This window comes from Pezoporus wallicus, unplaced genomic scaffold (assembly GCF_028554395.1).
Source record: "Pezoporus wallicus isolate ANWC-B61680 ecotype Strahan unplaced genomic scaffold, APGP_CSIRO_Pwel_v1 contig_7553, whole genome shotgun sequence".
Lineage (NCBI taxonomy): Eukaryota > Metazoa > Chordata > Aves > Psittaciformes > Psittacidae > Pezoporus > Pezoporus wallicus.
In genome coordinates this window covers 716,253-735,989 of record NW_026635101.1, presented here as the reverse complement: position 1 = coordinate 735,989, position 19,737 = coordinate 716,253, and the positions used below count along the sequence as shown (strand labels likewise).

The following is a 19,737-nucleotide window of genomic DNA, read 5'->3' as shown; positions in this document are numbered from 1 at the left end:
TGCCTTCCAACTCCTTCATGTGGGGTGACAGCTCTTGGTGCTCAGTCCCAGTGCTGTGCGCAGCTGCTACAGTAAGGATGTGCTGGGGATGAAGGCACCGAGAGCATTTCCACTGCATTTAGTGATAAAAGCAGACTGAAGAGTAGGTGTGAGGCAGGAGAAGGGACCCCGGGCACTGTTTAAGCCGTGGGGACGTGCCATGTGCTGTTCTCAGAGGCTTGCAGTGCACTTTTGTGGGTTTTCTTCTGTTTCTCTTGCTTCCTTCCCCTCCACCCCGTCCATCGTCTCGTCTTTTGTTTCATTTCCACTTCGGGAAGAGGGGAGAAGACAAGAAGCAAATTAGAAAGAAAAAGAAAGGGGGGGGTGTGTGTGTGTGATGGCTGAGGCACGTTTTTCATTTCAGATCAATGACCGAAGCAGAATAAAGCGCTGGGTTTTTTAACAGCACAAAGTCTTGTCCTGAAGGAAAGTCACAATCAACCAACTTTCTCTGCCCGACAGCTTCGGCTTCTCCCATATGCCTCGGGGATCCTTTCCCGTGCTGGGGGTCCCCCTGTGCACCCCGGCAGCAGCGGCGCTGCCCTCCTCGCTTCCCTCTTTTTAATTTCCAGACGTTAAATTCTTCTGCAAACATTCATGCCTTAGGAAGGGCTGGAACAAAGCTCAGCTGCTCCAACCGGTCGGACAGGTAAGCAGACTTGTTGACACCGTTATGTTGGCAGCACGCATGCTCCTGCCCAAGTTTCCTGGTGCATTTTTCTATTCCACCTTATGAAACTTGCCCCCCCCCCCCCCCCCCCCCCCCCCCCCTCCTTCACCCCCCCTTTCTCTTCCCCCTTCCCCTCCCCTTCCCCTCCCCGCTCCTCAGCGGCTCTGCCCCGGTGCGTGCGGTCCCGCTCCCCGCGGACGGGCGGGCGGTGGGAGCCGCTCCGCTCCGCTCCGTTCCGAGCCGACCCCCCCTGCCCTCGCCATGCCCAGAGCCTTCCTGGTGAAGCGCCGGAGCCCGCAGCCGGCGGTGCGCAGCTGGGATGGGCTGCCCGACGAGGAGAGAGCCGACACCTACATCCCAGGTACGGCACCGGCGGGGCCCCTCGCCGGCACTGCCTGGAGGATGGGGGGACGGAACACACCGAGGGGAGGGATGGGGGGTCCCCGCCAGACCCCAGCCCTAGCCCCGCTCCCCCGCGGGTTGGGAAGGGGCTGGGGGAGCCCCGAGGGGGGTTGTGGGGAAGGTCCGGGGGCACCCTCCATGCCCAGCCGAGGGAGTGATGGGTGCCGGGGGCCGGCTCCATGCCCGCTATCATCTCCCACCCGGAGAGCCCCCGGGCGTTGGGGGTGTCTGTGTGTGTGTGTCCGGGAAGGTGGGAAAGCTCGTTTGCATGAGAAAGGTGGCGGGGGGGGGGGGGGGGGGGGGGGGGGGGGGGGGTGGGGAGGGAGAGGAGCAGAAGAAAGGTCCTGGGGTAGGGGGTGATGGTTTCCCCCTCCTCCTCCTTCTTCTTCTCCTCCTCCTCTTGCCCTTGCCTGGGGTATAACGGGAAGGCGGCGGAGCTGGCTTGTTTGAACTTTGGGACCGTTCGTGTTTGAGTTTCCGATTGCAGCGGGAGCCGGGGATCCTCCCCCGCCGCCCGGGCCCGCCCGCAGGTTAAACACCGGCGCCCGGCGGCTCCGTGGTGTCCGTCCCCCCACCCCGTATTTCCCCCTTCCCCCCCATGTCCTCACCGCATCCCCCGCTGCAGGCGGGATCGGCTGCGTGCTGCTGGGCTACGAGGACAGCTGCAGCCTGGAGAGCAGCGGGAGCAGCGGCACTCGGGACGCGGAGCCCAGCGATCCCCCGACGCCACAGCCCGTCCCCGGCGACCTGGGCACGGCCGGGGGGATGCTGCTGGACCTGGCCGTCAAGCGCCCCATGGCCAGGTCGAAAATCAAGGTAACCAGGCACCATCTCCTCCCCGCTTCAAGGGCTGGGGACGCCGGGCGGCAACAGTCCCTTGGGCTCCCTCTGCTCTAGAGGTGACAGCACCCGTGCCACACACCGTAGGGTGGCAGGACAAGCCTCATGAGCGATGTACCCTCATCTTCCAGTGCCCTTTGCCTTTCCTTATATCCCTGCCTGGGACATGTTGCCCCTGACCTGCTTGGCTTGGGTCCCGCAGGAGCTCTGAACCCATCCAGGAAGGACCAGCCCTGGCAGCTGGGAGTCCTGCCCCACGGCGCCTGGGTGGATTGCACTCCTTCACGTGGGGCCTCCTTAAACGGCCGCCTAGGAGGCTGTAGTCAAGCCTTAATCTTCCCGCTGCCCCCCTACCCTCTTGGCTTGTCAAGATAGCAGCTAGGAAAAGGTCCTGCCCTGAAGCTGGGAAAGGCCATTGCCACCTTGAGGTGGGCCCGCAGGCTGGGTGAAGTGAAGCAATTAGCTGTCCATTAACTCTGCTGCAGAACCTCCCTGCTGCATGGGCAGGAGCTCTTGCTGTCTGGGTGTCCCCTGGGCAGAGCCAGCAAGAGTGGTGATTTCCCTTCCCAGGCTGGGAAGGCAAATCATGACCTGGTTTGGGTTGAAGGGACCTTAAAGCTCATCCAGTTCCAACCCCTGCCATGGGCAGGGACACCTTCCACTAGAGCAGGTTGCTCCAAGCCTCATCCAACCTGGCCTTGAACACTGCCAGGGATGGGGCAGCCACAGCTTCTCTGAGCACCCTGTGCCAACACCTCAGCACCCTCACAGGGAAGAATTTCTTCCTAATGTCTCATCTAAATCTTTCCTCTGTCAGGTTAAAGCCATTCCCCCTTGTCCTGTCCCTACAGGCCCTTGTCAAAAGCCCCTCTCCAGACTCAAATCCCTCCTGATACCCCAGACCGAGTTCCCAAAGTGCAGTAGTGATGCAGGTAGGGTGGAAGGACCACTGTCCTTCTCTTGAACATCCTCAGCAGAGGCCACCCCCGTGCTAGGAAGAAGACATGTTTACCTGTGGCTAGTTAACACCTTGTTAAAACCCTGGCTGTTGCTTTGCTGGATGGCACTGTAAAGATTCCCACTGTTTCTGCTGGGATGACAGCCCTGTAGCCACCCTGTTATTAGTATAATGGTTAAAACTAGGTTTTCACCCTAGTTGTATGTGGCCACTTGAGATGGAGCCCTACCTGTTGCCCAACAGATACTTCCCAGCTGCTCCCCCTCTGGTTTCACACCTTGTGGTTTCATAGCTGACTTCTTTCTCTAACCTTTACAATTTCAAGTAGCGTTGCTTTGGTAGTAAGCGGAGGAGGAAGATCAGGAAAAATAACTGGCTCTTCAGGAAAGAGAAACCCCAAACGTATTCCTTTGGGAAGAGCCTTAACCTATAATTTAACCTGGGCTATTAACTGTCACAGTGAAACCTCGTTTTGGCAGAGTTGGGTGTTCTCAGCGTGCCACAGAAACTCCCCAAACGCACCACGAGGGCCAATGGACGCGTGCGCGTGGTGCTGTGCTCTGGTGGCTGCCCATATCCTGAGCACGTCCGCTCCTCCTCGAGTAATTAAACTAATAGCCAAGTATTTGCATCGTCGAGACATTAAGCCTTCCGTATGAGGAACGCTCTTCCCAAGAGCTGAATCATCAGTGTCTCCCTTAGTCAAGTTAGGTCACGGTGTTGGTGCAATGTATTTTGGTGTCAGGAGCGGGAATGAGGAGAGTAACCCCTAATGACACTCTGCTGTTAAGTAACGAGACTAACGGGAGGAGGTTAATCATAGAATCATGGAAGGGTTTGGGTTGGAAGGGACCTTAAAGCTTATGGATACAGTTGGACAAGGGTGCCTGCTCCTAGGAGGTAGCCACTACATAGGCTTTGCTTTAGCGTTAGTCCCAAACCGTGCACTATATGTCACCTGCTTGATCTCAAGGGAAGCATGAAGGTTTCACCCAGCAAGAGTCTCCGAATGCTTTCACTTTTCATTTTGAATACATCCCAAGAATATCTTAATGCCACAATAAGTCATCCCTCCTTGTTTTGCTTGTTGCCTGCTGGTCTTTGCCATCTCGATGCCCACTCACCCCGACCTCTCCCATTCCTTAGTTCACCACCGGCACCTGTAACGATGCTATGGTGCATAGCTGCGAGCTGTGTGGCAAAGGCTTTCGCCTGCAGAGGATGCTCAACCGTCACATCAAGTGTCACAGCCAGGTGAAGAGGCACTTGTGCACCTTCTGTGGGAAAGGCTTCAATGACACCTTCGATCTGAAAAGACATGTCCGGACCCACACTGGTGAGAACGCGTTCCCAGGGCGGGGTTGTGGGCAGCTCTGGGTAGTGGGAGGTGGGAGAAGCCTGAGATGGGATGAGGAGAGGGTGAGGGTAACCCAGCAAGACAGTAATACATTAGCAAAGAATAGAGGGGATGTAGTGGAGGAAAGGGAAAGATATGGGTGTGGACAGATGTAAGCCCTGGGACTAATGAAGTCCAAGGACTTCTCTGAATCATAGAATCCCAGACTGGTTTGGGTTGGAAGGGACCTTAAACCTCATTCAGTTCCAACCCCCTGCCACAGGCAGAGACACCTTCCACTAGACCAGGTTGCTCCAAGCCCCGTCCAACCTGGCCTTGAACACTGCCAGGGATGGGGCAGCCACAGCTTCTCTGGGCACCCTGTGCCAGGGCCTCAGCACCCTCACAGGGAAGAATTTCTTCCTAATGTCTCATCTCAATCTCTCCTCTGTCAGATTAAAGCCATTAATGAAATCCGTGTGAGGCAGTGTGGGTGCCTGAGCTGCCATCCAGATGTGTTGTAGATGCAGCTGTATGCTGCTGCTGTGCTGGTCAGCGAGACCAGGTTAACACTCCCGATATAACCCACTGGGTTAACTCACTGTGTGTTATTGCAAGTCCAGCCTGCAGCGCTGAGCTGAGGCGAGCGGTGCATGAAAATGCTTTGCCCTCTAGAGGCAATGAGCAGCAGTTTCTTGGGGTTTTGCTCTTGGGAAGCTTCCCTGATGGCTGTCCGGCAGGATGGGGTTAGGGCTTGATTTTGACACCAGCTAAAGGAACCGGAGTGTGGCTCATGCTGTACCTCCAGCTTCTTTAGGGCAACCAGGCACATCTGACTTGTGCATCCTCCATGCTTCGGGCTACCAGCTCATTCAGTCCTTTCTCAGAGCTGTTTCCCTCTGCAGATCTAGCCATCCAGATTTGTTTGACCACTGGCCTAAACCATCTCCACCACATTTCCTGGGCAGGTTCCAACTTGCCAGGTCTGTGGTTACCTGCTGGTTATTTGGGCTTGCTCTGCAATGCCTGTATTTTGGCTTAGGCACCATCAACCAGGCAAACTGCTGGAGATGACACAAGTATTTTGTCATAGAAACCAAGACTGATTTGCGTTGGAAGGGGCCTTAAAGCTCATCCAGTTCCAACCCCCTGCCATGGGCAGGGACACCTTCTGCTGGACCAGGTTGCTCCAAGCCCCTGTGTCCAACCTGGCCTTGAACACTGCCAGGGATGGGGCAGCCACAGCTTCTCTGGGCACCCTGTGCCAGGGTCTCAGCACCCTCACAGGGAAGAATTTCTTCCTAATGTCTCATCTCAATCTCTCTTCTGCCAGGTTAAAGCCATTCCCCCTTGTCCTGTCCCTACAGGCCCTTGTCAAAAGCTCCTTTCCATATTTCTTGTTGGCCCCTTTAAGCACTGGAAGCTGCTCTAAGGTCTCCCCTTAAGGAGCCTTCCCTTCTCCAGGCTGAACAAGCCCAGCTCTCTCAGCCTGTCTGCATAGCAGAGCCGCTCCAGCCCTCAGAGTATCTCCATGGCCTCCTCTGGACTTGTTCCAAGAGCTCCATGTCCCTCTTGTGTTTGGGGCCCTGGAGCTGCACACAGGACTGCAGGGGGTGGTCTCACCAGAGCAAAGGGGGAGAATCCCCACCCTCGGCCTGCTGGTCACGCTCTGGGGATGCAGCCCAGCATATGGGTGGCCTGTGTTGCTTGGCAGGAACTGTTTCTTAGCAGTAGAGCTCATGAAGGCAATGCCACTGGTTTTGATGGGAAAGCACTGGCTGCAGCACATGTTTTGTGCTGGTTTGGTTTGTTTGCAAATCTGTCATGTCCAAAGGAAAGCTGCTGTTGCAGCAGGGAGCTGCTGCTGGGGTACACCTGAAATGTGGAGTTGGTGCTTCTAAAGTGAGTTTTCAACCTGTTCCCTCATCCTTCGCAATTCAGGAATCCCAGAGAATTTGCCTGGTTCGTTGGGTCATGAGGGAGTGAAGGCTTGGCTGCTGCAGCAGTACCAGTGATGTATTGGATGCATCTTTCCCAGGGTGAAATATGGCACCTCTTAAAGTGGTGTGGCTCTGTTTTTAGTTCAAAGTTGATTGCTGTTCAGGAAAGCTGGACAGCATTTGAACATGAAAAAGCAGACAGGCTGAAAGTGGTAGGGCAGGCTTTATTTTGTAGCTACAGGCACTCATCTACGTGTGCTCTGCTGAATTCCAGGGGAAATTATTATGCAGTTTGTAACCAGACTGTGCAACAGCATCAGAGAGTGGAAGCCAAGCTTCCCAGTCTAGCCTCATGGTAAAAGCAGACTCAAACATTGAAAAGTAATTAATATACACAGTAAAATAAAGGTTTAAAATGATAAAAGTAATGATGAGGTTCCCACAGCCCTCTTGTGCTTGTATTCATGCTTGTGGAGCTCTGTTGGCAGCAGGAACCAAGGACAGTGGTTCAACTTGCCTTCAGATGAGCATGAAACTGCTCCCAAAATACTGTTTGTAAAAGAGGCATTTTTGTGTGTGAATTCTAATGAAGATTGGGAGTTTCTTTCCAACTGCATTTTGATGTGATTGAAGCAGTCTCACAGCAGTAGGCATTATAAAACTTTAATCCTGATATTTTAAGCTGGTGCAATGGGATAATTGCAGTTGAGGTGCTGCTTGCTGGAACCTCTAGTTTGGATTTCTGGTTGGAATCTCAGCGACAGAGTGGTGACCTTAACACAGTGTGATTAGAACGTTACATCTGTCAGCATGGGTGTGTGTGCTTTGCCCTTTCTTGCCTGGCTCATTGTAGGGCCGATCTTCCACATGCTCGTCTCACCTTTCATTGGGAAAAGAGTTCAGGTAACTCCTTGCATCAGTTTTAAGGCTGGCCTTTGCTTGAAAACTCACTGGGCTAGTCCAGTAAGTCAAATGACAACTGGTTTTGTTTTTTAAAGCATTGCTAAGCCCTCAGTTGTTTGTCATTCAAGTACTGGGGGTTGCTCTTAAATCATGTTGGTTGGTGGTAAATGGGTACTCTACTGCTCAGTCTTTTTGTAATGTTGGTTGTCTGTACTCAACAAAACTCCTTGGACATTCAAATCGCAAGCCAGCCCCTTCTCCCTCTTCTGGAGACACACACATATTTCTTCTCTCTCAATGCACTTCTCATCTGGAACTTGAGCTTGTCATTTCAGTCATCAAATCCATGTGCTACGAAAACACACACTCATTTTAAGTACTAAGATTGCTGCGTGTTCACGTTGGGCTGCCCTTCGCTGAGGCTTGGTCACTAAAAGAGGAAAATTAACATCTCACTGCGATACTGTGTTCATTATAAAGCCAGACTGAAAGGCTGGCTGAACTGATGGTTTTACCTGATGACAGGACTTCAGAAAGTCGAGTCTAAAGGAGCCAGTTTTGCAGGAGTTGATAACAATTTCTTCTTAGGAGCAAGTGCTGATGGGCACCTGCTGTCCTCAGTGTTTGCCTATACCTGCTCCAAGCTTTTTGAGGTTTTCTGTGCCTAAACACATCAACCCGTTCCTGACAGTTTTAGTCTGAAAGTAACATATTTTATTTGGACAGAGAGTTCCTCAGGCTAGTAGCTCCCTGCTGGTAGGTATTTGCTCAATACCATAGAATCAAGAAGGTTAGAAAGACCTTTAAGATCAACCATTCCTCAGCACTGCCAAGGCCACCACTAAACCGTGTCACTAAGGGGCTCGTCTACATGGTTTGTGAACACTTCTATGGACAGTGATTCCACCATTGCCTTGGGCAGCCTGTTCCAATGCCTGACTGCCCTTTTGGGGAAGAAATTGTTCCTAATATCCTCATTATCTAGTCTAAACCTCCCCTGGTGCACCTTGAGGCTGTTTCCTCTTGTCCTGTCCCTTGTTCCCTGGGAGAACAGCCATCTCCTGGCTCCATTGTCCTTTCAGGTAGTTGTAGAGTAAATATTGGCTCAATATGGTGAGTGAGCCAATAGGTTCAATGAGTATTGAGTTCAATTGGTTCAATGCCAGAGCCTTTTTCTCAGCTGGTTGCTCACTTGGTTTTAAGAAACATAAATCAGAATGCTAACCTCTGTCTCTTAACGTTGCAGGGATTCGTCCTTACAAGTGTGAGGTTTGCAACAAAGCCTTCACCCAGCGCTGCTCCCTGGAGTCCCACCTGAAGAAGATCCACGGTGTGCAGCAGCAATATGCCTACAAACAGAGGCGAGATAAACTTTATGTGTGTGAAGACTGCGGCTACACGGGCCCCACGCAGGAGGACCTGTACCTGCACATTAGCAACGTGCATCCTGGAAGTGCCTTCCTGAAAAAGACCTCAAAAAAACTGGCGGCTGTGTTGCAAAACAAACTGAGCCCCGTCTTGCAGAGGAACTCCAAAGACGATGACAAAGATGAGTAACGCAATGGATTACAGTGGTCTACAGGAATGAAGTTTACATGTAGGACTATATATATATATTATTTTTTTAGAACAATTTGGAAAGGAATCCCTGAGATGAAAGGGATGCTTTTGCTAACGGGGCTCTCTTGATGTTGGTAGAACCTCAACTTGAAAGAAATACTCCCCTATACGATGTGAGCATCGGACGTTTTTATCTGGCCAAAGGAAATGGGAAGCTTGGAAGAGGCTGTCACCTCTTGGATGGAGTATTTTCTGAATTGAACCGGGCAACCTGTCTTCTGTTTCGATTCTACCACACATCCAAGAGGCCACTGACAAATAATTTGCCTTTACCCAGTGTATTTTGTAAAAATAATAACCATTACCTCCTGTGCAAATGACTTCTGAGTTTTGAGTGAAAAGTGCCGTGTAAGTACAGCTACTCACGCATTGTTCTATGCAAAGTTAATTAAAATGGTCTTAAGGAGTGCATTGTATGGGTAAATATTTAAAATGTGCAAATAACCATAACCCTGCCCTGTGCAGAACACTAATGATTTATGGAAGGGTAATCCAAAGTAAGCTGGAACTTCTTTTAAAGGATGCAGAGCTTTTTCCTCCCAAACTTTCTCCACTGGCAAATTACATTATCCCAGGACAGACTTACAGTCAAGCTTGAGGTACCTGAAACTGTGAACTTTTCTAATGTTTAGATTTAAGTGTAACCGTAACTCTGATGTTCCTGGACTTCTTACGCTCACTTTGGGGGGCTATTCCCATATCCTTTTAACATACATCAGTATCACTCAGAAACCCAAAGAGAACACTTTAATGACTTAAAGATTTGTATTTTCTGTTGTGATGAAACTCAGTTTTGCATGTATTTTATGGTGTATATGTGCATGAGTGTGTGCTTGGGGAGTTTTCTTTCTTTTCTCTGACCAAGTGCCTGTTAACTAACAGGAGCAGTGCAATGCAGTGAAAAGGGCGGCTTGGCCTCTCTCTGCCTCATGAGATCAGCTGTAGGCAGGAATCTGACCTCTCATCTGTAACCATCATTGGTTTAGAAGGCTCCTAGAGAGGTTGATGCTACAAGGGATGGAGACTGTGGGGATAATGAGGGACCTGTATTACATCTCTACGCTTTTAGAGCTCCCCTATGGTCCTGCTCCAGCTGCTCTGGGACAACCAAGCAGGAAGCCTATAGGGACTATCGAGTGTGAAATTATGGATTTAAAAATAGAGGAGAGGGATATCCACATAACTTACGTTGCCTGACACTTTAAAGCTCTTCAGAAGCTGCTGCAGCCTTTACTGAGCACTTGGGTGAGCCCACCACAAGGTTCTCTGGTCCAAGCACATTATGCATGTGTCTCTTAATGGACACAGCTGCTAAAAAGGTTTTACATCAATTTAAATGCCTATCAATGAATGGATTTCATTTGTAGAGTCCTCAAATCCATTTTGTGCTCAAAATAAAGCTGTACGTTGGGGGAGGACATGCTGCATTCTACAGATGTTGAAACAAGAGCTAAAAAGCAACCCACCTAAAACAAGAGTCACAGCCAGGACCCTTTGTAGTCTTTGCTACTAAAATGATTATTAACACTTCTGCAAGAACCATAAAAATCTTCTCAACTGCCTCAGTTTTGCACAGGCATCTGTTTGGGGTTTTGTGGGGACAAAGCTTCTAGTGGTTTTTAAAGCATTTCTAATGCTATCAATATTTTATTCAGCACAACTGTTGGTGCGTAGGACCTTGAAAACAAGGATAGTAAAGTGATGCTACTTTGTAATAAACAAACTTGTCATCCTGTTTCATGGGAAAATCAGCAGGATACTTTAATAGATGGGAAGTCCATGGAAAAAAAAAGCATCTGAGCTAAATTGTTCAGCCTGGAGAAGGCTTCGGGGAGACCTTACAGCAGCTTCCAGTGCCTAAAAGGGTGACCAAGAATCTGGAGAGGGGCTTTTGACAAGGGCCTGTAGGGACAGGACAAGGGGCAATGGCTTTAACCTGACAGAGGGAAGATTTAGATGAGACATTAGGAAGAAATTCTTCCCTGTGAGGGTGCTGAGGTGATGGCACAGCGTGCCCAAAGAAGCTGTGGCTGCCCCATCCCTGGCAGTGTTCAAGGCCAGGTTGGACAGGGCTTGGCGCAACATGGTCTAGTGGAAGGTGTCCCTACCCATGGCAGGCAGTTGGAACTGGATGAGCTTTATCGTCCCTTCAACCCAAACCAGTCTGGGATTCTATGATTCACCTGACTGCAAAGGATGCATGTGCTTAGCTCTGCTGAAACCTCAGCTTTTTCACTGGAGCAGTGGAGGTGCAGCTGAAGCCCTCCCTGTCTAACTGGAGATGCATTTATATGTGTGTGTGTGTGTGTGTGTGTTTTTCTTTTCCTCCTGTAGCAGACATTGCTTCTGATTTCCCCCCAGTGTCACTGCCAAAGCATGTCCCTGCTAAAAGAACTACAGCCACCATGAGGTGGCCCATCTATGTGATCTAAGCCAAAGAAAACATGCACAGCAGCAGAGAAAGCAGCAGGTAAAAGTACACAGAATTAAAGCCACACTAGATGGAGAGCAGAGCTCTGACAAGTAGGATGCTGTAAGCTGGACTAACTGCCCTGATGGGCTGTTTTTTTTCTGCGGAGGACAGTCACTGCCTGTAGCAGATGCCTTGGGCATGTCAATTTAACAGTCTGGCAAGTTAGTTCAAACTGGTCACAAAGTGGCTTGATTTTGCATGACGCTGGCAACAGCCATCTGCCAGTTCTGTTATGGGGCAAAACTGGTACAAGCGTGTGACTCCCCAGAGATGCTCCAGAGCTAACACAGGGACGCCCAAGGCAGACACTTTCAGAAGTGCCAGACATAAGTAACATCCACCACTGTCTTTGAAGCCTGTCTGCCTTCTCTGGGCTCTCTGATGGTACAGACTCACCCAGGACTTAAAGACAGGTTTACAGAGTGACACTGCCAGTGAAGCTGGCAGCCTTCCTCAGACAAGGCTTTTGTTAAACAAATGAACACAGGTGAAACCTACAGGAATCCACACTGCCCAGGCTCCAGACTTGTCCTTCTTTCCTAGGAGGCAGGATGAGGCTAAAATCTTGCATGGATCAGAGACACCTAATGGCTGTATGCTCACAGAATCAACTAGGTTGGAAAAAGACCTTCAAGATCATCCAGTCCAACCGTGCCCAGCACTGCCAAGGCCATCACTACACGATGTCACTGGGGGCCTCCTCTACATGGTTTGTGAACACAGGGACAGTGACTCCACCACTGCCCTGGGCAGCCTGTTGCAATGCCTGAGCACCCTCTGGGGAAGGAATTGTTCCTCATCTCCAGTCTAAACCTCCCATGGTGCAGCTTGAGGCTGTTTACTCTTGTTGTGTTCCATGTTCCTTAGGAGAAGGGCCCAGCCACTTTTCAGGTAGCTGTAGAGTGATAAGGTCCCCCTGAGCCTTCTCATCTGCAGAGTAAACAACACACTGATGGTGAAGGTAACCCCACCCAAATATTGCCCAACTGTTCCACACTCTCCTCCCCATTTATCCAATCCCAATCAACCCAGGGAATACAGTACGTTTTATTACCTCCTGCTTCTGCACAGGTCATCTCACCTCTTGCTTATGTCCACCGTCTTTGCATCCATGGAGCTATCTCTCACAGAAAATTGACCGTGTTCAGTGATGTTGAAACACCCACTCGCTAAAATTCTGTGATGTGGGAAGATACTTGCAGAACAGGTAGAACTTAGCATACAATGCAGCACTGCCGTTGTTAGTCATCTCCGAACCCAGTGTCTCAGTCTCCATGGCTAGTCTTTCTAGACAGAAATCTAATTAAGCTCAGAGTAATCATAACATCACCAGACTGGGTTTGAATAAGCAAGTACCACTAAGTTTCATTCCATAGGTTTCCATACTTCACTACTCTGGAGCAGCAGCGGTTTAAGCACTATGGAGATCTGTATTTCTTCAGCAGCAAGCCTGAGGTTTTCAGATATGGTTTTGGCTGATTTTCTTGAAGCTGATGGGTTGGTCATATTATTTGTAATCTGCAGTGGTGTTATGAAAACTCACACACACCATTCAGAGAAAATAAAGAGAAGGAAGAAAAAAGCTTTCCAGGTGTGCAGCATACAAAGCAATACTGCCTGACATTATCAAGGCTTAATCTGTGTCTTAGAGATTTGATTTTATGAAACAAGCTTCAAAAGTGACTTCTGTTTTCAGAACACTTATTCAAAAACTTATTTGGAGAAAAACCCCAACCAACACAAAAGCCTCAAAAACCCAACCCCCCAAAACCCAACCAGCAGCAGCTGGCTCTTCAAAAGGCCCAGCTTCAAAGTCATCAGCCTGCTCTTATAAAGGAACTTAGTCGCAGTAGCAAACGCTGTAACTTCACACTGGAGATCGTTCCACACTGGTAGGCCCCTCGTCAGCTCAGATGCACAGTGATGTCAGGAGAGCTGAACGCAGTTGCAGCCTTGGCCTGCACAAAGCCTCACATCCTGATGTACAAAGCCTGTCTACTCTCTCACAGTTCTGCAGGAGTAACCACTCTAAGTAGGCAAACTTTTCAGAACACTTGCTGTATTGGTTACAGTTCTGCTCCTCTTTTGATAAACCACTTAGAACCACAGACTGGTTTGGGTTGGAAGGGACCTTAAATATCAGCCAGTTCCAACCCCCTGTCACGGGCAGGGACACCTTCCACTAGACCAGGTTGCTCCAAGCCCCACCCAACCTGGCTTTGAACACTGCGAGGGATGGGGCAGCCACAGCTTCTCTGGGCAACCTGTGCCAGGGCTTCACCACCCTCACAGGGAAGACCTTCTTAATTTCTAATAAAAATCTACCCTCTGTCAACTTAGAGCCTTACCCTGTCACTACCTGCCCTTGTAACACCTTTTAACACTTCTGCTAAATGACCACTTGCCCGAGTATTTTAAATAGGTGCTTACAACAATTTTGGTTCTAATTCTTAGCACACTTTTTCCAGTTATTGCTGTAAGAAAACCCACAAATAGCAACAAGCCTGTTAACAGATACCTTTGAGATGAGCAAGAACTAAGCTGACTGAAACCCAGTCTGCTACATTCATTTGTTTATCATTTGCATTTCTCTCAGCTCAAGACAATGCAGATGTCATTTTGCTTTAGTTCACTAACTTCATTTTCAAAGCCTCAGTTCCACAACTGTTGTTTTTTTTTGTCTCAAAAATGACAAAAGAAGGATGATTTGATTGAACTTTTTTACTTGATAACAGAAACTTTCCTATTGACCTCAGATTGTATAAACTATGAGGAGAAAAGCAGAGATTAATAAAGTTGACTTTGTCCTGGCTGGTCCACTCCAGTCACCAACAGCACAAGAAAAAACACATTCCCCCTTCCCCACTCCAAATTTTCTTCCTTTTTAGGGAGGGTGAACCTGATATAAAGAAACTAACCAAAGTTATTCAACAAAAAGTATGTATCAAAATCGCAGATTTAATTAAAGGATTCTGGCTCTGTGCTCAGACCACTTGCCTCTGCACAGCTTAGTTTGGGTGGGTTTTTCTCCGTGTACTCTTCAAGGCGCAAAAGCCACTTATTCCAGTACTCTGAGCACAGCTCAGGAGCCATGAAATGCTGGTGCGCGGGGGAGCCGTCCTTATAGGCAACCACGATGAGTCCACAGTTAACCTACAGGTAGAAATAGAAGGCTGCTGGAAATCCAACATGAAGATACAACTTCAATCAGGAATTCTACAAACTAAACCCCATCTTAACATGTAAGCATCTTAAATAAGAAACAGGGAACAAAAAAAGAGCAATAATTCACCATAAAATACTTGGAGACTGATGTTCAAATGCTCCAAAGACTCAAGAGTCCAAAGCTCTGACTGACTTCAGTGCAAACCAGAGGATCTGAATTCTGAGTCTCAGAGTGATGAGGTCTATTTAAACCTTGCAGATGCTGATAGAATTCCCAGTGACTGACTAGGTTTTGCCTGGGGTCACATAACCAGACTGATGCCATTCTCCAGCATCAGTCTGAATAGAAATGGCTGCTTAGGTATGTTCTGACATCCTTCATACTTGACAAACATCTAATCCAAACCTCAAAGAGCCACCAGGATAAAAAGAAAGTGGTGGGGGACAGAAGGCTAATAGCACAATTCTAGAATTACTGCCTATATTTCACTCTGCAAGGATCATGCCTGTTATGTGCTTGTGTTTACTGACCTCTACAGTACCCTAGAAAAGTCCTTTGCACAGCCTATGAATTACTCTGCTTTCTTCTGCTATTTCCCCCTTCAGTGTTTTGTATTGAAATAATAATTCTTCAGGCCAAGCAGGCCTGGCTACAATTGCATTTGAAGTATTTAAAAACACTATTCCACTGTCTTCTGCGGTTAAGTGATTGACAACACACTCTTCCTCTAAGAAAACACTGTACAACTTCCAAACACTTGAGTAAATCAGTCCCTCTTTTGCTGGTGGGATACAGCAACACATGATGCTAGCAATGCCCTGCCACCCCATTTCCCTGTTTGCAGGCTCTTCTGCTTCACTTATCCCGCTTCTTACTCTTCACATAAACAAAAACCACACAGAACTAAGCACTGGGGGGTGCCCAGGTGTCAAGTCACTGTGAGCTCATCTGACATTCCGAGCATCCCTCAGTGCCACTGAGCAGCTCCTTAAAACCACTGAAAATAGACTGCTGACAGGCAAAGGCAGCAGGATTAGCAAGGGCAGTGGAGTTATTTCACAGTATGGCAGCTAAACCTGATCTAAGACTGAGCTGCTTTATCACAAATCCTACCAACAGTTCCATGATGGCCAGTAAGTGCTAAAGGCAGTAGGTGGGGAGCAATGAAAACAACATGGGTGCTGCTGCTTGTCTTGGCAGGCAGCAGGGCTACTGACCTGGAAGTCATAATTGGCATCATGATTGATGGCTCCAATATATGCTGCAACCTGTAAAGGGTTGTCAAAAGTATTCTTCAAAGATGGCTTTGGTTTCTCTGAAGTTTTCCAGTCAATCACACACAACTGGCCTCTGCATAAGAGAACAAGATAGGACAATGTTTTAAACTTAAGTTTAGTCATAAGTAAGAAATAAGGGATGTGACAGCAAAGTTGTATTGCTCTCAGCCTGCTTCACCAATGGCATGTTGCTCATGATTATGCCTAAACAAGTCTCTTCCACACTTTGGTAGTTTAGATCTCCAAAATGAGTATCCACTGCAGTTCCTGCCAGCTGCTGAGGATCCCTTAACCCTGCCCCACTCATACTGTGTTCCACTAAAGGAATTCTCCACAACAGCACTTCTAACACCAGGTTCATCGAGGGGAGTTCATCTATTACTATTCTCTTAGAGATCTGGTCCAGCTTCCCCCTCCCCAGACACACCAGCTCCAGCCTGGGACACAGCCTCCTCCGTGCCACAAACCACCACACCACACTGGCATGATCAGGTTTCTTAGAGAACCAGTACCTCACCGATACTTAGCCACGCAGTCTACCAGGCCCAGATAGTGAAGAGTCTCGTGCTGAACTGCACTTTCCAGAGCTCTCACTTCGCTGATATCTTTCAAGACATGTTCCACACTCGACAAGTAGCCGGAAACAGTGACATCTCTCTGCTCCTTAGTTACCATCTCTTCAGACAGGAATATAGATTCCAAAGTGGCATGAAAGAGATGTCCTTGGAGAAAAAGATCTAAGAAAAATGTGAAAAAAACCCACATTTTACACACTACTCTTAACACCTGAGGGACTTGTATTCTAGATATTACACAACATAGCTCATAAACTAGTCCTAGTTTATGGACTGAAAGTTTGAGGATATGGGGAGGAGAGGGAATAAGACAGAAAACCAAATGAAATGCCAACAGTGAAATCAGTATCTCTTATATTAATGCTTACTTTACTTTTTTCTGGTCTCTAATTACACAAACAAAAGTATGATTTTAAATGTTAATTCAAAGGCATTTGTGAATTTCTGTGAATTAAAAGTATTATTCTAGGCTGCTTTTACTTCTTCTGCTGCATTGGTTCACCTGAATGGAATTAAATCTCCTCCTGAAATGGGCGGGCAGAGTCCTAGGAGTAAAGGCTTATCTCAGAAATGATTCCAAGAAAGATAAATTTTAAATAGTTATGTAAGGTTTGTTATGCCACATTATTCACTGAAGTGTGTAACTCAAGAAGCACAAACACAGGATACTCGGTTCTAAAAAGCATAAGAATTCATGCGAGGAGCGCTCGAGTGTTTGTCAGCCTCTCTGCAAGAGGCTACCTTCTATCCCCCAGGTCCTCCCAGACGCCCATCAATCCTACAGCTTGGAGGAAGTCACCTTTGTATGTCTTATGAAATGAATTATAGTATCACAGACTGGTTTGGGTTGGAAGGGACATTAAAGCTCACCCAGTTCCAAACCCCTGCCACAGACAGGGACACCTTCCACTAGACCAGGTTGCTCCAAGGCCTGAATTTCCAAAATGCCTGATCTGTAGGGACAGACACTGCAGCTATGCTAGCACATCCCAGCCAGCTGTCCAGACATTGCTTCCGCTTTGCAATCATGCTGTGGTTAGACTTACTTTTAGTATACTCTGTAAAACCATCTTTTCCAAGTTCCAGTATCATTTTCTGCTTCCATCTTTCTAGATAAAAGGCTTGCTGTGGAGAAATAGTCTGTTGAAGAATATGGGTAACACTGGGTATTTTTGTCTTGTTATTCTCTTGTAAAGGGATTTTCAAGGGGAAGTTTGAATCACTGTTGAGAAGGGGAATCTTCTTGTTCGGGTTTATTAAAGGAACCCAATTTCTTGGAGCTTTTGTTTCAGCTTTAACCGGATGTTTGTGTTGTTTTGGTGGCCCATATAAAAAATTGTCTTCTTCAAATATTGTCTCTGGCGTTTGGGCACTGGTTTTGTAGGAGATCACAGAGGAGACCAAATTATTGTATTTTTCCTGGTCAACTAGTTCATAGCTGTTCACTTTTTTATTTTTACTATGAAGACATGTGGAGGTAGCCAGACACATAAATGGGAATTGCTTTTGGCAAAAAGGTATTTGAAAGAGTGTTTCTAGTTTCCCTGGTTTCATGCACAGTAGCTGTAGGAATTTCATTCTGACAGGAAGCATTGTGAATAGGAATTTTCTTTCTTCTGTTTGCAACAGTCGGTAGATTACTGTATTTCCACCCTGTGGAAAAAGAAATATGTGATTTCCAGAGTCATAAAACTCTGCCACCAACCTATTTTTGCCCTTTGCCAAACAGAGAACTGCTGTGGTCATAAAGTGTCTTCATACACTTTATGCCACCAAAACTCCTTTAGGTGAGTAATAATGTAAGAGAAAGAATCAATAAGCCATGAAAAGAGGAAATGATCCTGAAAAGAACTGGTGCTGGTCCACAGAACCTGAAAGAGAGCAAACATATAAAGGTGTTTCAAGTAGCAAAAGCTACAGCAGAGGATGCTTTTACAGAAACAGTATCAGAACTGTCACTAAAGTAGACACGAAAACCTGATCTGCAACAAACAATCCCCAAAAGGAGGGTGAGGGTAATAGAATAAAAAGGCTATGCAGAGAGAACGAAGCAAATTCATTGTTGTGAGGTATTAAAACCATGTAAGCCTACAGTGGATGACCAGCTTAAGGGGATTGTGGTGACAAAGTACATTTGGGAGAACAAAACGATGTTTTTACTTTCGTATCTCTAGGAGAAAGCAGACAGCAGCAGTATGTGCATTCTGAAATCAGGAGATGTGAGACTGGGAAAGCCAAAGAAACCATATGGACTGCAAGTATATTCAGGTTCCTCTAAATCAGAGTAAAACAGAAAAGTATTTTTCTAAACACAGTTTCAAATGTGGCTGTGTGCCAGGACACTTAAAAGTTGAAAAGCAAAACCAGTATACCAGAAATATTGTTCCCAGCATAGCTTTCAACACTGCTTTGGAACTGCTGTGCTAAGTCCTATGAAAGTTTATGCAGTTGTGAACACTTGAATAGTGGCATTTAAATCAACACCAAACACTTGCAGAATTGAGGCCCTATTCTCCTACTTAAAGTTATCTGCTTACCCTGATAAAGTTCCCTTCCACCCACTACAAACAAAAAAAAATGCAGGCAATGCACACTGCCAACTATCGTCGGAATTTTGCTCCTGACAACACTTAAATGTTACTCGTTGTTTTTTTCCACACTTCTTAACCAACACTTCACACACTGCCCAAGCCATAGGCACCACAGGCAACAAAAATATAGTAGGAAGAGTTGTCCTGCATGGACAAATCCTGTGCTCAAGCAGAACTGCAGTGACACCAACGTGTGGGTGCAGGCATAGAATCCCAGACTGGTTCGGGTTGGAAGGGACCTTAAAGCTCATCCAGTTCCAACCGCCTGCCATGGGCAGGGACACCGTCCACTAGACCAGGTTGCTCCAAGCCCCGTCTAACCTGGCCTTGAACACTACCAGGGATGGGGCAGCCACAGCTTCTCTGGGCACTCTGTGCCGGTGCCTCATCACTCACTTGGAAGAATTTCTTCCTAATCTCTCACCTAAATCCACTCAGGGATAAGATGCCCTGGTCGGGCTGTCCCCGCGGCCGGCCTGCCCCCCTCAGCGGCCATGCCCCCACAGCCCTGGAGAGTCCGGCCATGAGGACCGCTCGGTTCCAAACCGGAGACACGGGTGGGCACACCCTTGCCGGTTGACCACGGGCAGAGGTAGCTGCAGGCCCAGCTGCCGGGGCAGGCCGCTGCATGCCCTCCGCTCATCAGGGCCAGATGAAGACCGCCGCTGAGAACGCGCCCCTTCACCTCCCCACCACAGCCGGACAGCCCCAGCCCGCCTTCACCTTCTCCCCCTCCCCGCGCTGCAGGTTTTCACCGAGACGGCCGCGGCCGCGGCCCTGTCACGAACAGGACCCCCGGGGAGGAAACCCGGGCGCAAGCTTTACCTCAGGAACGCACTTCCCGCCACCGCCGCGGCCTCCGGTGCGCAGGCGCAGTCCGGCCGCCGCCAGCACGCTCACTACACATGCGCACACCGCGGCTTGCTGGTATTTGTAGTTCCTCCGCT

General features: G+C 48.4%; 3 protein-coding genes across 3 annotated transcripts in view; 1 reads left to right on the top strand and 2 right to left on the bottom strand.

The window, feature by feature from the left end:
- The window catches only part of LOC130595998 (baculoviral IAP repeat-containing protein 5-like), a 121,916-nt gene that overhangs the window by 35,452 nt on the left and 66,727 nt on the right, over window positions 1-19,737 (bottom strand). The window lies entirely within an intron of this gene.
- Window positions 836-9,119, top strand: OVOL2 (ovo like zinc finger 2). The gene is made up of 4 exons (XM_057403184.1): window positions 836-1,070; window positions 1,737-1,927; window positions 4,056-4,245; window positions 8,335-9,119. The coding sequence occupies exons 1-4, from the start codon at window positions 971-973 to the stop codon at window positions 8,643-8,645; spliced, it is 792 nt and encodes a 263-aa protein (XP_057259167.1). The 5' UTR covers window positions 836-970; the 3' UTR covers window positions 8,646-9,119.
- On the bottom strand, window positions 13,480-19,672 carry MGME1 (mitochondrial genome maintenance exonuclease 1). Its single transcript, XM_057403147.1, has 5 exons — window positions 19,616-19,672; window positions 17,246-17,852; window positions 16,142-16,361; window positions 15,565-15,697; window positions 13,480-14,334 (listed from the first exon to the last, which is right to left on the bottom strand). Exons 2-5 carry the CDS (start codon window positions 17,790-17,792, stop codon window positions 14,140-14,142), a joined length of 1,095 nt encoding a protein of 364 aa, XP_057259130.1. The 5' UTR covers window positions 17,793-17,852; window positions 19,616-19,672; the 3' UTR covers window positions 13,480-14,139.

Coding starts and splice junctions, on each gene's coding strand:
- MGME1 (XM_057403147.1), bottom strand. CDS start 17,792: ATGCTTCCTGTCAGAATGAAATTCCTACAGCTACTGTGCATGAAACCA. Junction 16,362..17,245: donor TTTTACAGAGTATACTAAAA/GTAAGTCTAACC, acceptor CATTTTTCTTAG/ATCTTTTTCTCCAAGGACAT. Junction 15,698..16,141: donor GACTGCGTGGCTAAGTATCG/GTGAGGTACTGG, acceptor TCTCTTATGCAG/AGGCCAGTTGTGTGTGATTG.
- OVOL2 (XM_057403184.1), top strand. CDS start 971: ATGCCCAGAGCCTTCCTGGTGAAGCGCCGGAGCCCGCAGCCGGCGGTG. Junction 1,071..1,736: donor AGCCGACACCTACATCCCAG/GTACGGCACCGG, acceptor CCCCCGCTGCAG/GCGGGATCGGCTGCGTGCTG. Junction 1,928..4,055: donor TGGCCAGGTCGAAAATCAAG/GTAACCAGGCAC, acceptor CCCATTCCTTAG/TTCACCACCGGCACCTGTAA.